A 17334-nucleotide genomic window follows, 5' to 3' on the forward strand; every position below is an offset into this window, starting at 1 on the left:
TTGTACTATAATAAAAATTAATGGCACTGAGTAACATGGCGCTGAGATCTGTCGCGCTGAGAAAGGTTGCGCCGACGTATGTGGTGGTACAATACATGGCGCTGAGATATTCGGCGCTTATCTGCTGGCGCTGTAGAATTCGGCGCTTATAATAATGTAGGTTCACGGCGCTGAAACGATCGCGCTCACCTGGTTGGCGCTGAACGCGGGGGAGCTGAGATGGAATCACTACACACACCACAGCTTGCCGGCTGGCTACGAACTCATCCACCAGCTTCCAACCTCTATAGTCTAGAGGGTATGTGATTGGTCACGTGACAGCATGTTTTCATCCTTATATGGTTTTGCCATCAGTCTGCCACCACTGAATCCTGCCAAATATGGACAGCGAAGCCAGATTGTCTTCCATTACTGGGTGTCGTGGGTGAAGTGTGCACAATCACAAGACTTTGATTTTCGATTTTGACAGCATGTTACAAGGCGAGGACGCGTAGTGCTACCAATCAAGGCTTCTGTGTTATTAAGAATATTGATGTAAGTATTGTGGGCGATAATTATCATGGATCATGGAACCTTATGGCAATGAGGTCATCATTCAAGCAAGCTATGTGCGTCTCTGTTATGGAGTGGCACACCGATGCTTATGCTCTCAACAGGGAAAATCAGCAGGATCATTCAGAAATCTGCGCAAGGACCTGCGGAGAAAAGTGGGCAAAATAGCGGGCCAAGTAGAGTACGTTCGCGGAACCTGCAGTATCAGAGCTCAGACCTGGTATGTGGACAAAAATGTAATGGTGATGCTTAGTCTTGGCCCTGAGAGCACTACAATAATGCGGTGCTCTTGGAACACACATTTCATTAGCCTACTTAATTTAAGCTCAACTTTAACAGCTGATGAGGGGGAGATATCCTGAAACATTGTTCATGCAGGGAGTGCTGCTTTCTTGCAGGTTTGCCAAGTGGAAGGCTCCATGGACTTCTCGTGTGCTCTACATGGCCGTTGTGGGTCAGACAACAAGCAACAAGCAACACGCTCACTCTCATACAAAAAACAGCTCAGTCACTCGAGAGATGTACAAATCCACTCCGCTGGCGTTCAGACCATTTGTTCGGCTTCGATCACTGACTGATACGAAGGTGGGTTGACTGGCTTGGGGTTGTTGGAGCCAATGCTAAGACTGCTAATGCTGCTGATACTGCTGTATGGGGGTGGTGGTGGCCGTGATGTAGTGCGGTAGGGCAAATATTCGGGGCCATGTAACGCATGTGCCGTGCTAAACAATGGCCTCTCATTGAGGGAGGCATCAGTCCCCTGTTGGAGCGCCGGATGCGACGTCCGTTGTTGTGCTCCCACCTGGCGTGATGAACTTGTCCTCCGTGGCGGTCCAGACGGTGTATCTAGGGCTCTGGAAGGGTTGCTGAAACTCGGGTTTCGCAGGCCTATGGCGGCCATGTTGTTCCTATGGCAACACACAGAATAGGTATTGGCAATCTTCATTGCTGCAGTAAACCTCATATTCTGATCCTGAGAGCACAATGGCGACAAGACTCCATTGTAATTGTTATAATAATTATTACTGTACAGGAGAACCTGTAACTAATGACCACCGTGACTAGCGACCAGCCTGATTCTACAGGCCACTTTGCCAGGCACGGACGGTCTCACATTCATAATTGTTATTGTTATGGTGGTGCGGTGCAAACCTCTAACTAACGACCACCTGCCACTAAAGACCGCTTTCTCTGGGAAGGTCGTTAGTCACAGGTTTTACTGTAAGTGCAAGAGTGTGCAACCGTATGTACCGTATGTACCGTGTGTACCGTATGTACCGTATGTACCGTGTGTATCCAGTGCGGCGACAGGAATGTTTCACATCATGCGACGCATCTAGTTCCGCAGGGCACGCAGCCAAAAACAGTCACCGCGGCAAAGTGGCCGGCAGAGAGTCGTAGCCACCACCGTGCCAGTGTATTTAACCCTGTCACCACGGGTACAGTCAGACCTTGCTTAACCGCACACATCTGTTTTCCACGAAAATATCCGGACAGACGAGGGAACCGGATAACTGAACACACATACTGTATATGCATGTGGCACATCAAAAGGGGTGGCATCGTACATACATGTATACGGGTCCTATGCAGTACAACTAGCGTGCACAATAGTGTAAAACAAGTGAGAAAACACACAGTATCCCCACCCACACACACACATCATTCACCGATATCCCAAATCTCACTTACGCGTCCCTTATGGCGTTTAAGTTGCGTTGGCTCTTGGATCGTTTGAGGCACTGACAGATTGTAACTATGAACACTAGGAAGAAAAGGGCGGCAAATCCAGTGCCTGCATAAATATTGATATGGTTACTGATGACTGGGTTAGAGGTGGTTTCGACAGCGGCAGTGCTGGGGCCGATTGCTGCAGAAACAAAAGCGTGCCCGAACAGAAACATTGCAACGGGCGTATTTATAGGAAAGAAAAAAGGACCAAGAAACTACAAGTTACGCAATAAATGACCATTTTCACTCTTCTACATCGCCCTCCACTAATTCTTGTGATCCTTGACTGGTCCTATATTACCCATATCGCCGTAATATCGACCGCTTGTATTGACCACTTAGGCATTGTAATCTTTCGACTTTGGAGGGACTTAGAAATTTTCTCTCCACTTCAAAAAGAAAATTTGAAAGAAAGAAGACAAAGGAAGAGAACAAGCAGGATTCGAACCCACAACAGTATGAATCTCAAGTAACCCCTTATACCACCCAGCCACTGTGCTGCAGACGCTGAACCATGTTGTTCTTACAAAATCCAGTGCCTGCATAGATATTGATATGGCTGCTGATGGCTGGGTTAGAGGTGGTTTCGACAGCGGCCGTGCTGGAGCCGATTGCTGCAGAACCAAAAGCGTGCCCGAACAGAAAAATTGTAACAGGCGTATTTGTAGAAAAGAAAAAGGACAAAGGAACTTCAAGTTACGCTATAATGCCCACAAACACCACCAGTCAGTAACAATCAGCTAATGCGATAACATTATAGCGTAACTTGTAGTTCCTTGGTCCTTTTTTTCTTTTCTATAACTTTATCCTTGGCTCTCCTTCCGAGTCCACTCAGGCGTACTTATGCTACGACATGCGTACAGTACACAGGTCACGACATGAATATACTGCTGTGCCCACTAGTGCATATTCACTGCTACCTTGCCTGTAATGATTATCCAGAATCATCCATTCGCTATCCACCAAAGGTGTGGGAAACGTAAATCCCTTCCAGTGGCGTGCACCGAGTCTTGAAAGGGGGGTTTCTAGAATTGGTAATTTTTTTCTGGGGCCCCATTGTATAATTATGAATTTTGTGCACATGTCATGCGCATCCCCCGAACATCCCGTCGGAGATAACGGCGAGGGCAGCCGGCTAGGGAGGAGGGAGGAGGGGGGACTCAAGATCAGGGGTGCAGGGCACCAATGAACACTGGTGCTGATGAGATGCGGGGCTCGTCCGACTGCTATCATCAGATCATGCAGGCACAAACGCGTCTGAGAGGGAACCAGGTACTAGGTACAGGGGTAGAAAGGACAGAAATCAGAATAAAGAGGAATGGAGGGAGGGGACGATGCCAGTTACATGGAAATGTTGGTACATGTATAATCGATAGCAGGATAAAACGGGTAACCTTTTACATACCAGCACTTCAAAAAGCATTTGCAAAGAGGGTGCAAAAGTCAATGTACACACTAGTATACATGTTTGTCATATTGAACACGTAAAATTTTTGATAGACCTAGCCGCCCGGGCTACACTGCAGTATAAAAGGTACTTCACTAGTCCACTCCAGGCATGTTCGTTTCATCAAAACACTGATTACATTCGACGTATCTTTCTTTCTGTTCTTATGACGACGTTTTCAGCATGTATTGGCAATGTTCCACATGATTTCAATAGAGAGTTATGGACCTTGCTTCGATGGAAACGCGCGGAAGAAAAGCGAAGCCCCGCGTCCTTGAGTCGCGGCCGGAGTAGCGCTTCGTTCTGAAGCAGCGCAAGTGGATCATGGACGCACATTTTTACGTCTTCCAGTCGACAACGTTTTTGACGAACATCTCTGCTGCGCACATGAGCGAGAACGAAAGGCTGTGGCGATCTTGATTTGAGGCAACGGTTTGGAAGGAGATATCGTCAATCATATCCTTGAACTGACTTGCATCGCGCGTGCTTGACTCAAATTTCGAGACAAAACGGATTTCTAGAACGTCATTGCCAATCCAGGAGCGAACCAGAGCTAGAGATCGATCCCTCCGTGGCTACTCTCCACTGAAGAAAAAGAGAATAATGTATTTCGAACTGCATGCAAAGCAACTCTCTCTCACTTCGAAATAAGGACATAGTCACTGTACTGTAAACCGCCCGTCGATCGATACGTTTGCAGGATCGATAACCAATCCAGTACTACACGCTTTTCTTTTGGCAAGATTGCCCGAAAAAAGGTGGTTTCCAGACACCAAAAAACTCATACGGTGCACGCGCCTGCCTTCACAACATATTCCGGCAAACAGCTCAAGAAGGGCTGTGCAAATCTTCCTGCAAAGTCACCTAGTATGGCAAAGTAATTTTTTTGTATAACGGAAAATAAGTACCCCTATGTTTCGTTGGTTCTGTTTGCTTGGATTTCACTTCAAGAGACTGCCCGAAAACTGATTCATGAATTTCCGAGTCCCTATTGCTGATGATGGTGAAGAATAGCTTGAGATTTGTAGTTTTCTTTCCCTGATAAGCTTCCTGTCTCCAAGAAAGTTATTGAAAACAAGTACAGGGAAACCTGTGTGAAGGACAGCTTCAGGGACCTTCAAATCACCGTCTCTGATACCAGGTGGTCTCCTTATCAAAAGTTAATGGATAAGAAGGCCTCCTGGTATCAGAGACCATGATTCCTCAAGCGGTCGTTTGGACAGGTTTCGCTGTACGAGTACATGTTCTGGAATGGTTATTAATAAGGCAGGAGTGGATGTTCACTTCCCGACAACTTAGTACCCGAAGCCATTCGATGCGGAACTTCTCTCAGCCGGTTCACTTACTGGGTGTTACGGCGACGGTGATCACCGCTGTGCTGCTGGCTGAACCCCACACATTCTCTACCGTGCACGTGTACAGACCGGCATCGCTTGGCTGGATGTTGGACAGGACCAGGCGGCCATCTGGGTCCATCCCCAGTGTCCTGGCGGACGTGGACGGCGTGTCCCAGAGGGTGACGGGGACGGGGTCCCCTTCACTAGAGCAGGGTAGAGTGATGTCTGTGCCCAGCGACACTGCCATTGTCTCCGGCGGTGGGTCAGTGATAATCGGGAATGCTGCGTGCAAGTAGAGAGAACATTCAGACAGGAGGACATGTTTCAGGCTATGTTGTCAAAATTATTCACTACTTGGACTCGGATGGAAAGCCAAGGATAAATTTATAGAAAAGAAAAGGACCAAGGAACTACAAGTTACGCTATAACGCTAGTAGACACCCTTAGCAAACAACGGTAACGCTATTTTTTACGGTACTCGTACCTTGATCACCCAAATAGCGTTGAAGCTGCAGCGTATAAATGTTATGGGGGCTGATTTATCGTTGTTACCAACGGTACGTGTTTTGGCCAAATATTGCATAGTCCGTACGCATTTCACCTTGTATCGCGTATATGGTGACAAAAATGGTTGTACCGCGCGAAATCAAAGCTATTCTCGTGGCAACAGCGTACTAAAAATAGCGTGCATCTTGCTAAAGGTCGAACCCAAATCACGGTATTTTCCCCCTTACGATAATACCGTTACAATGTAACGTTTTTTGCTAAGGGTGTCTAATATAACGTAACTTGTACTTCCTGGGTCCTTTTTCTTTTCTATAATTATAATCTATTTGCTAGGGTTAAGCGAAGGTTTGAGTCCTGGTGAGGATACTAAGTTTTTTCTTCAGACTTTATCACTTTTCCATTCCCACTACTAATGAATATATGGGTCAACTTGTTAATCGGCGAAGTCGACTGCTCCTATGTGGTGGTTGTAGCCCTTCCAGCCAAATCCGCTGACTCTAATTGCGTGACTCATGACTACTATTCGGAGCACAGAATGAGCGCGGACCAAAATGCAAGTTTTGCTCGTCACAAGTGGATCTACAGCTAGACGTGAACGTACACATAAGATCCAATCCAACCGCAGCAGAACTGTGATACCTGAACATCTGCCCGACGGGGGGGATCACAACTAGACGGCAAATACCGTAGTGTCTTGTATTAAAGCCTTCTATAGAAGCCTGTTTTCAATACACCCTGATTTTCGAGATACACTGTTGGCAAAATAATCATTGCGTTAGTGCCGACATATATGAAGTGCCTGGCATGAACAGAAGCCTAGACCAGAGATCGCCTTTCACAGGAATAAGCCCAGTATTGATACGCGACATTACGGTAGTCAAGATCAGACACAACTGTCCTTCCTAGAAAAACACTCTGTGCTGTTTGGATTGTCTGTCGGAATCGCATACAGTGGAGATTGGATATAACGACGCTCCTCCGGGAGAGAACAAAATGTCACTATATTCGATCTGTCACTAAACCCGATCTTCACAAAGGACTTGCTATACGACTTGGGCAACAGAATCGTGTCGCTGAACTCAATCTGTCGTTATATGCAAGGTCGTTATATCCGATCTCCACTGTATGTGAATGCACTGATGAGGCCTAGACGGCCGAAACAACTAGCTGTGTGCACAGCATGGTTGTGTAGCTGCTATTAGATTGCTGCATCTAGCTCACTACGAAGCCGAGACCTCAGGCCGGCCGAGTGCCCTAGGTCTCACCACCCCTTTGCTCCTCGATTCTAACCGGGACTGGAGCCCATGGGCACTTGTAGCAAATAAAAATAAAGATAAAGTAATTCCACCTGCGCCAAACGCCCTCTTTGGCCGGCCTCGCACACACCAGCAACATGGCTTCAAGCTTGTAACGGAATCGCAGCCATTCCGGTTCCCCGGGACGCAGGACACAACCGGGACAAGACTTGTTTGTTACGTTATCATCATTGACATGACGGAAATGCAGACTACACTCAAAGAGACGAACAAGAAGACTGACAAAAGGGCTGCCGTCTACAACATCGCTCATGCTCATATCACACAATGCATGCGACTAGACGAAGACAGTTTTGGGAATGTCATCACACAGGAAAACAACACATCATTTTACAACAAGCTGCTTGGCCTTTAAAATAAAGATGGATAGCTTAAAGAGAAACTCTTACCTTCTGTGGTGGCTGTTGTTGATGTAGCTTGACTGGCCACGCCATGAGAGCTAACGGCCCGGACTGCGAATCGATACTCAGTCAGCCGTCGCAGACCCTGCACGCGAACTTGGATGGCGGAACTGCCCGTGTTCTCTACTCGAAGAGTTTCGGGAGCGATCGGATGGTCTACGTGCACTGAATCGTACGTCAATTCATAATACTGCACATCATCGTTCGGTTCGAGCCGCACCCAAATAATCAGCCGCAAGCCGCTAACACCGTGCTCTGGAAAAGCTTGAACTAATGTCGGTGGATCCGGTACTGTAGAGATGGGTTCGATACCATCACATGCCCACAAACAGAGAGATGAATCGAAAAGATGATACACACACGCAGACGATCACATGATACACACAGACACACCGACATGCACACGTACATACACGCACGCACACACACATAATTATGTGCACATGCTGCACACATGCCGGTGCATGTGCGCGCATATACAAAGTTACAACCCGCCCCCCCCCCCCCCCCCCACACACACACATGCACGCACACACAAGCACACACACACACACACACACACACACACACACACACACAAATACACACGGACATACACACACACACACACACACACACACACAAAACACACACACAAACGTACACACAAGTTACGAGTTACCTGCTTTATCCAATAACACTGGTTGGAACTCAGACATCCCCGCATCGTGGCCTCATCTCACTCATAGAGACCTCAGCTAGCCAGCTAAGATGGTGAGCTATCCATAATTGCAACACATTTTTCACGAACAAAAGGACCAGTACATCCTTTGTTCCTAATGAACGTACCATATCTTCCGGAGTACATGGACAAGCCGAACTAGAGTATAAGCTGCACTCAGTTTTTTTGTCGTGAAATACTGACACCTATTCTGTATATCACCGTTCGTTTGATCATCATAGTACACGCCGCATCGACCTTTCTTTTTTTGAGTGAACAATGAGTGTTTAAAGTGCGCTTACACTCCGGAAATTGTGGTACACCTTCCTGTGACAAACAATTGGGAGGAAAGGAGAGGTCTCCAGGTTCCAGTCTCTGCGGAGGCGTGGGTACAAATCCCACTGCTGCCGCCAGTGTAATACCAAGAGTAGGTAAACAAGAGTGTGCAACTCCCCATCTCTGCTGCACAACCTGCAGATACCCCGGCCCATGGCGGAATGTTTTGTCGACGTCGCCTTTTTTTACAGAGCTTGCACATTTTTCCGCAAAGCAGTTGTCTTCAATCATGAGGTTGGATTTCTTTGGCCAGCGCTGTACATTCACTTACCATACTGCAGCATGACTGTTGCAAAGGCCGGCTGACTAACAGTGGAGCCCAGTGCGTTGATGACGGTCAGCGTGCAAGCGTACAAACGACCCGCGTGAAGCTCACGGAAGACAAACTGGTGTCGATCTGGTGGAATTAGAGCTGGACGGGAAGTGTGCAAGTCACCTGCCAGCAGAATAGAGTACCAGACATGATCATATTATTATTATTATGCTAGGCTTCAGAATACATACACGCACACTGCCGCACATGTGTATAGATTCACACACGCACGCACACGCACACACACACACACACACACACACACACATGCACATACACAAATATATACATACACGTGTACAAACACATTCAACACAACCCTTTTCTCGTATCCTTCGACACGACTTACGGTGAAATCCCACTCCAAAGCACTGTGTGTCGAAGCCTATTATCGGTGAGTTGCCATCAAAGACACCCGTCGGCCATTGCAGGATCAGTGTTTGACTGCTGTTGGAGGTAACTGTCAGTCGAAACGACCTAGCAAAGAAAGGCAACCCTGCAGAAACACAGTCATGGTGTTGCCATGAACAACATCATACAGATCCAAACGGGTGATCAGGTCGTGTTGGCAGACAGACGGATATACATGACATACACGCACACGCTTGCACACACACGCGCACACGCACACAAGCATGCGCACATAAACACACACACACACACAAACAAGCACACACACGCACACACACACACACACGTGCGGGCACACGCGAGGCTTTAGTTTGGCACCGTACGCCACGGAGCAACTCGCAGTATTCAAGAAATCACGCCACTTTTCTGAAGCGAACAGATTGGCCTGATTGGGCTGCAACTGCTTTGCGAAGACTCAAACAAGACTGCCATTATTGCCATGGTTACACATCAAGACAATTGCCTTCCACGTTTATTCAGGCCATTGGAAAGGATACAGATTCTGCATGTGATCTCTTACCTTGATTCACTACATTGACGACGGCTGAGCTGTTCGCACTGCCGAAGCGGTTGGTAGCGCGGCACGTATAGTTGCCTGAATCTGTGCGACTGACATTGGTCAGTGTGAATATGTTATTGTTGTTGTTCACTTCAGCTGTTGTCTGCAGAACGGTGCCGCCTCGACTCCACGTAAACTACACAGCAGAGAGGAAACAACCATGACACCAGCTGGAACATTTAACCGAGAAAAGGGCAAAGAGCCTATACATGTATTTTCAATTGCTACATAGCCTTTTTCTCGGAAATGACGATAAGAAAGGTGTGAAACATGGGACCAAGCGCCTCTCCACCAAACGACACCCGTTTTTCAGCTACTCATAACCTCTATGCAAGCTATTGTCCTTCAAAACCTTGGAGGCATTGGGGTGGGGTGGGTGAGGGGGGAGGAACATGCTGTAACATCACTTGACATTATTGGTGAGTTTTTTTGGAAAGGGGGAGGGGGGGGGGGGTGTTTTGACATTGCTTGGCAAATTCGCCAGTTCTTAGGGGTTGCGTGTAGAATGTGTATACAGCTGATGTCAAAGTGTGACTCACATTGAGAGGTAGCGTAGCACGCGTAGTGCAAGTCAGTGTGACCGTTTTTTGCAGTCCAACCTGCGCATCCTCCAGTGTCAATACTTCAGGTCGTACTGTACATGTACATGATTGTACAGACGTGCACGTGCACACACGCGCACACACACACACACACACACACATACACACACACACACACACACACACACACATACACACATACACACACGTGCACACACACACACATACACACACACACACACACACACACACACACACACACACAGTACAAGGTACTTCTGGTATGACCTACAGACAGGACGGGGTGGACCCCACCTCCAAAACACGGCCAAGGGATTGCGGTGGCGGTGGGGCTCTCTAGCGATGCCTAACGGTACATTTAAATCGACGAAATCGGGCAGTTAAAAAGCGCGGACACAGTAATCGGCAGTGTGGAGTCATCGTACTCACTATTGACAACCAGCTGGAACGTCATAGCAGCAGGTATCTCGTCGGTGTCGTTGGTTCGTGCCGTACAGCCATACGTTCCTGCATCAGCTTCCAGCCATGTTCCACGGACATTGAGATCTAGAATATTGGTGTAAGTAGTACGATTGCTCTCGAAAATGGTCTCGATCTCTTGTCGTTCCAGTGGAAGCGCTTCTCTATTGAAAGTCCATCGCAGCTCCAGCGGCAGGGCGTTATCATCGTCCATTGACACATTACAAAGAACAGCAAACCCCGTACTGCTATCTCCTTCCACCAAGTCCACTAACAGATCTGTGTCTCTGGCATCAATGCTTGGTGTAGTCGGGACTTGGCAGAGTACTGGAGTGAGAAAGAACGAGAGAGAGAGAGTGAGTGAGAGAGAGTGAAATAGAGAGTGGATGAGAAACGAGATTGAGTGAGTTAGTGAGTGAGAGTGAGTGAGAGAGGGACAGAGAGTGAGAGAGAGGAGAGAGAGAGAAAGAGAGAGGAGAGAGAGAGAGAGAGAGAGAGAGAGAGAGAGGGACAGAGAGTGAGAGAGATAGAAAGAGAGAGAGATAGAAAGAGAGAGAGAGAGAGGGACAGAGAGTGAGAGAGAGAGAAAGAGAGAGAGAGAGGGACAGAGAGTGAGAAAGAGAGAGAGAGAGAGACAGAGAGTGAGAGAGAGGAGAGAGAGAGAGAGAGAGAGAGAGAGAGAGAGAGAGAGAGAGAGAGAGAGAGAGAGAGAGAGAGAGAGAGAGAGAGAGAGAGAGAGAGAGAGAGAGAGAGAGAGAGAGAGAGAGAGAGGGACAGAGAATGAGAGAGAGGAGAGGAGAGGAGAGGAGAGAGAGAGAGAGAGAGAGAGAGAGAGAGAGAGGGACAGAGAATGAGAGAGAGGAGAGGAGAGGAGAGGAGAGGAGAGGAGAGAGAGAGAGAGAGAGAGAGAGAGAGAGAGAGAGAGAGAGAGAGAGAGAGAGAGAGAGAGAGAGAGGGAGAGAGAGGGAGAGATAGAAAGAGAGGTAGAAAGTGTGAGTGAGAAAGAGAGGGGAGGGGAAGTAGAGAGTGTGAGAAAGACAAAGAGAAGAGGCAGAGGAAGAGATAGAGGCAGAGAAGGAGGGAAGGGGAGGAAGAGAGTATGAGAAAGAGAGGCGAAGCGACCACGGAGTGCTGGCCATGCAGCCGTAGACACTGTCGGTCCATTTTGCAGTGTTACAGTGCGTGTACCTGCTAAGCAAGTAGGGGTGCCGGGCTGCCCAGGTCATTCCATTGGATTTCCATGTCCAAAACAGTACATGCTCTGTGCTTTAGCAAACATGTCCTGTCGCGCGCCGAAGAACTGGGGGGGGGGGGGGGGGGGTCAAGGTTCTAGCCTAGACCGTTCTCATTTTCAGCGAACACAGCAGCTTCGTTCTTCTTCTTCGATGCTACAGTCTTACATGTACATTTATGCAGAGCTACACGTCTGAGTGTACATTATAGTGTACATTACGGTCTTATCTGCAAGAAATCCAGCCTACGCCGTTCTTACAGATTGGTGAAATTGTAGCCTGGCCATTCTTAAAGATTGGTGAAAATCTAGCCTGGCCGTTCTTAAAGATTGGTGAAATTCTAGCCTGGCCGTTCTTAAAGATTGGTGAGATTCTAGCCTGGCCGTTCTTAAAGATTGGTGAAATTCTAGCCTGGCCGTTCTTAAAGATTGGTGAGATTCTAGCCTGGCCGTTCTTAAAGATTGGTGAAATTCTAGCCTGGCCGTTCTTAAAGATTGGTGAGATTCTAGCCTGGCCGTTCTTAAAGATTGGTGAAATTCTAGCCTGGCCGTTCTTAAAGATTGGTGAGATTCTAGCCTGGCCGTTCTTAAAGATTGGTGAAATTCTAGCCTGGCCGTTCTTTGGTGCCCGGTAGTACTATACCTGCCAACCCATGCAAATCTGAGATTGGGACAATGACATAACTAGGTATGAAAATGTATACAAAAGTACAAATGTAGCTGTGGGGCATGCGAAAAATGCACTTTTGGGTGCCTATTACCACCCTTGATATTGGGACGGTCCACGGCAGCCAAATCGGGCTGATTGGCAGGTTATGCATAAGCTGTGGCTGCACCAATGTCTACGCCAACACTTACCAAGTCCAAAGAGGAGAAGTGACAGGGTGAGGGTGCACACCAGCATACAGTATGGGGCGGCCATGGTGTGATGTCTCCGTGCCGTGATCGCCAGCCAGAACCTGTGAAAGTGGAATAGCGTACGAAAGGGATTTTATTTTTGTATTTGTATTTGTATTTATGGATTCTCCACAGGCCATAGCCTAAATCGAGGGAGTCTCCGTTTAGGACCATGTTTTATATTAATTGGGAACTCGTGGCCTGGCACGAGGAAAACATGGATGCAGTGAATGGGATTTTCGGTCTTTGACCACTTGCTGGTGAGCTGATCTACTCACCTCCCACCGCTTGAGGAGCTACATCTGCGCCTTGATCCTTGAAGGGTGGTGGCGTTCCTACGGATGCGGAAAGCCCGGCTTCCAGCCGAGTCTCACGCGAACCGTGAATTTTTTTCAAAGGTGAACTACTAAAACAGACCACTGCGTGCGTTTTCCCACATTAGTCCAATCACTATAGTCCTGTGCATAGTGGTTTTCCCCCGGGCTCCAACTGCAAAGAGGGGGGTAGTGCTACGTGACACCGATACTGTAAGACCAGTAATGTTAACGAACATTACTGGTCTTACAGTACTGTCGGGCGCCGAAGAACGGAGCGCCGAAGAACGACCAAGCTAGAATGTCGTCAAGCACAGCATACCAATGTATACACGGTGTCTCAACTGCCCATCAACTGTAGTACATGAAAATAGGAACGGTCTAGGCTAGGAGGCTGACCCCCCCCCCCCCCCCCCCGTCCAGTTCTTCGGCAACCCACAGTACTGAACAGTAGTTCACATTTCTTTAAAAGCTCGTAGCTGTACAGATCGGGCCTGCTGCAAGTCTACATGTTTCGGCCCATTCAAATTTCGGCCTCCCAGGGCGAAATGCCATTTTGGCCACATCAAATTTTCAGCCTGTTCTGCTGCCGCCTGTATACACTGTCACACTGAATCTTGCGAAACAAGATTCGGCCAAACGTGACCAGGCCGAAAATACAAATGCGGCGAATATTTGTTGACTTGCAGAAGATGACCGAAACAGCTTGCTGTCTACACGCTACTTGGCATTTGTCGTGTTGAGCACTCTCGGTTGGTTGCTTTGCTGCTGCTGAGTTTTGCATCGCTCGCTACTTTTCCTACTTAGTAGAAGCACTCTGGCACTAGAGCGGCGACGAGCTATCTTTTAAAAATATCCGTGGTGCCACCCTTGTGCCATGGCCGCTAGTTCGGCTTACATTGAGACCGTACTTGTAGTTGTGCTGATCAGGCCTAGATAGGCCGATGCGGATAATGCCGGCAGAAAAATTGGCAGAATTCGGTACTTTTTCTGGTAAGTTTCATGCATGTTTGGCATATGGATAAAGAAATGGAGAAGAATTCGAGGAATAGCCCGCCATAAGGTTTGTATGGTTCTGCCAATTTCACTGCTTTTCGAGCAGAATCTGCCAGCTTTTCGAGCATTATCCGCCAATGCCTAGGCCTAGATGGCCGAAACAGCTTGCCGTCTGCGGCATTGGACTTCATCTCTACCCTGTTTATCCGCACCGTTCATTTGACCGACATAGTAATAGGCATTCATTACCCTAATGACGGGCCAGGCGCGGAAATTTGGTGTAATGTAAATTTGAAAATGAAGCGCAGTGAAGAGACCGGTTTTGGAGTTTGGAGTTGAGAAGTGAAGTTGATGTGTAAGTGACTGCGTTGGAGTTTGGAGTTGAGAAGTGATGTTAATGTATAAGTGGCTGTGTTGGAGTTGAGAAGTGAAGTTAATGTATAAGTGGCTGCGTTGGAATTGAGAAGTGAAGTTGATGTATAAGTGGCTGCGTTGGAGTTTGCGGACAATTAGAATACTAGTAGAAATAGGCACACCGATTATTGGGGGGGGGGGAGTTCCGAGTGTTTAATCAAAGTGAGGCTTATACTCCTGAAAATACAGTACTTCTAAGTAGATGGGACACGACTTAGTCAATAAGTGGACTGGACATTAGATAAGGTTGAGTCGCTAGAAGGGAACCCCTTTTCAACTGGCACATAATGTCAACACATACATGACTGACTGTACATGACTGTATAAATTCCCAGAAGCACAGTCATCATCATTGTAGTTCATGCCCTGGACCTAAACCTACAATGTCCTCATATAGGGCTTGAAAGTGCTACGTCACAGCATAGCAACAATTTCAAAAATTCAAAAAAAAAGTTTTTGTATGGATCCAAGCACATTTCAAGCGGTCCTACTCACAGCAAGGTGATGTAGCCAGTGAAACTGACTGATTTGGCTAATAGGGGCGGGGTGACACCTGGTGGCAAAGTAAAAGTCACACATGCATACGACATGAGTGGGTTGCTATGCACCCACATACTGAGGCAATAGCAAAGTCACACCTTAGTGGATCCAAAATAGAAATCTGATGTCAACTTGCTACTCCCTGGCCGTTTTTGACGTCATCACTTTCAAGCCATATTGTGCTGCTGTTTGCTTGTGCAGGGCTGTGGGACCATGCATGTGCATGTGTGTACAGTCAACTTCGCTTATAACGACACTGGGCGGGGCATCAGAAAAGTGTCCTTATTCGCGAAGTGTCGTTAAACACGAAGTCTCATTATGTGTCACAGTGTTGGATGGGACTTTGCTTTGGGCATGAAAATTATGTCGTTATTCGCGAATTTTCGTTATATCCGCAGTCGTTATTAGCGAATTTTCGTTATATCCGCAGTCGTTATTAGCGAATTTTCGTTATATCCGCAGTCGTTATTAGCGAAGTTGACTGTATGTATATAATATAACCTAACCAGTTGATTATATGGGAAATATTAACCTGTATACAAACCGAGGCGAAGCCGAGGTTTGTATATTGGTTTATATTTCCCATATAATCAACTGAGTAGGTTATATTATGCTTATACTGAGCTGATATACAAACTCCCCTCTCCCCCACAAGGGTAGAGATTGGAATTCCAACCCACAACCATGGCTCGACGAGTCTTCCTTTCACCAACCTGTGCGGATCAAGTACAAGACTACCACTGACTCTGTGCAGTGCATGCAGTGCTAGTGCAGTACCATCACACACTCTTTGTGACTTCAGTTTAGTACTGAAGTACTAGTTACATCGGAAGTAACAGCTATGCGCCAAGTAAGTTAGTTTGAACCTCACAGTGCTAGTGACCGTTACCGCGCGCAGATCTCACCGCGGGCTCTGTAAAAGAACCGTTTGCTCATTAGACTTTAGAGACATAGAGTTCGTCTCCTTTCCAAAGTAAGAGTAAAATGAATCAGCACGAGCCTGTTGAATCGACTCCCAAACGTTTCTTCTGAGGACGACCACGAATCACGATGCCATTATTCAAGCAGCAGTTTCTAAGAACACTGGCAGTGCCACGGATTATGGCTGCGCATGTTCCGTCCGCTCTGCGAGGGATGCGGAAAGGAGAACATCGATTGGAAAACCATCAGTAGTGAAGTTCCGTCGCCCCTGCTATCTGCATTCTATGTCCATGCAAAAACGCAGGAGGAGCGGCACGCGGGGCTCTTCAGCCGCACATGTCGAGTGCTGCGCTTGACAGACGGAGTGCTGAAACAGCGAAAGAAGGACAGCCTCGAACGCCAGGTGCAGCACAAGGCACATGTTACAAAGGACGACGTTGTATTCTTCATCGTTGACGGGAAAGAGATCCTGAAGTTGGGACCGTCGTGCATGTCGAAAAACCATCAAGGCGGACTGCAGGTCACTAGTGTAAATCCTAAAAAAAAAAAAAAAAAAAAAAAAAAAAAAAAGGAGTTTATATACCAGTTTATACACCAGTTTATATACCAGTTTATATACCAGTTTATATTCTCGTCATCGAAGTACCTGTTATATGCAAAATACAAGTCTGGAGTGTTGTGTGGGGAGAGATGGGAGTTTGTATACAAGCTCAGTATAAGCGTAAATATGCAACGCATAATGGTCATGTTTGAGGACAATGTCAGTCGATAACCATTCGATCGTCAATCGATATTTTTAGAGATTCACGGATAAGGGCCAATCGGTTCACCCCTACTTCTAAGGCGCACCTCGTTCTCAAAAAATAATGCTGAAGAATCGGAACTGAAAACCAGGGGTAACACTAACAGACAACGCTGGCCGATGATCAGTCGCGATGAGTCTAACCGCATCTTGCGTGGACCGAGATCCTGACACCGTGGCTAAACTCACTTGATCTCAAGCGGAGTGAGGACAATAAAAAATATTTGAAATAACTACCGCAACCGGCGGTTAACCATGTTTGCGACACCGTCAGTAGTCGGAGAATGGATGTGGGTAAGTGTACTACTACTAGTTCACTCCAAGACAAGTACCGGGAATATTATTGCTCACCTGCCGATTAGCCGCCCTAGCCCTGAACCATGTGAAGGGATACCAGTAGTTACCTTGGCCACGAATCCGGTGGACTTGTCGCTGGTACCGGTCGCCTTAGAAAACAGGAAGCCGCTGAAAGGAAGGTCGTGCATCCGGAATAACAGCAGGGTACCGAATGCTGCGGAGCAAAGGCGGCACCGACTTGCACCATGTCATAACACAAGAAGTACACGACTCGCTAAGATATTGATTTT

The 17334-nt window shown here is 47.4% G+C and overlaps 1 protein-coding gene across 1 annotated transcript; it reads right to left on the reverse strand.

The window, feature by feature from the left end:
• Nucleotides 1–899: 899 nt before the first annotated feature.
• LOC135825810 (cell adhesion molecule DSCAML1-like) lies at nucleotides 900–17166 on the reverse strand. The gene is made up of 13 exons (XM_065338435.1): nucleotides 17152–17166; nucleotides 14980–15037; nucleotides 12722–12822; nucleotides 10603–10959; nucleotides 10150–10244; nucleotides 9572–9746; nucleotides 8990–9136; nucleotides 8599–8763; nucleotides 7280–7582; nucleotides 5077–5349; nucleotides 2811–2897; nucleotides 2245–2422; nucleotides 900–1460 (listed from the first exon to the last, which is right to left on the reverse strand). The coding sequence occupies exons 3-13, from the start codon at nucleotides 12783–12785 to the stop codon at nucleotides 1097–1099; spliced, it is 2208 nt and encodes a 735-aa protein (XP_065194507.1). The 5' UTR covers nucleotides 12786–12822; nucleotides 14980–15037; nucleotides 17152–17166; the 3' UTR covers nucleotides 900–1096.
• Between the last annotated feature and the right edge of the window lie 168 nt (nucleotides 17167–17334).

Source organism: Sycon ciliatum, chromosome 10 (genome assembly GCF_964019385.1).
Source record: "Sycon ciliatum chromosome 10, ocSycCili1.1, whole genome shotgun sequence".
In the NCBI taxonomy this organism is placed as follows: Eukaryota; Metazoa; Porifera; class Calcarea; order Leucosolenida; family Sycettidae; genus Sycon; species Sycon ciliatum.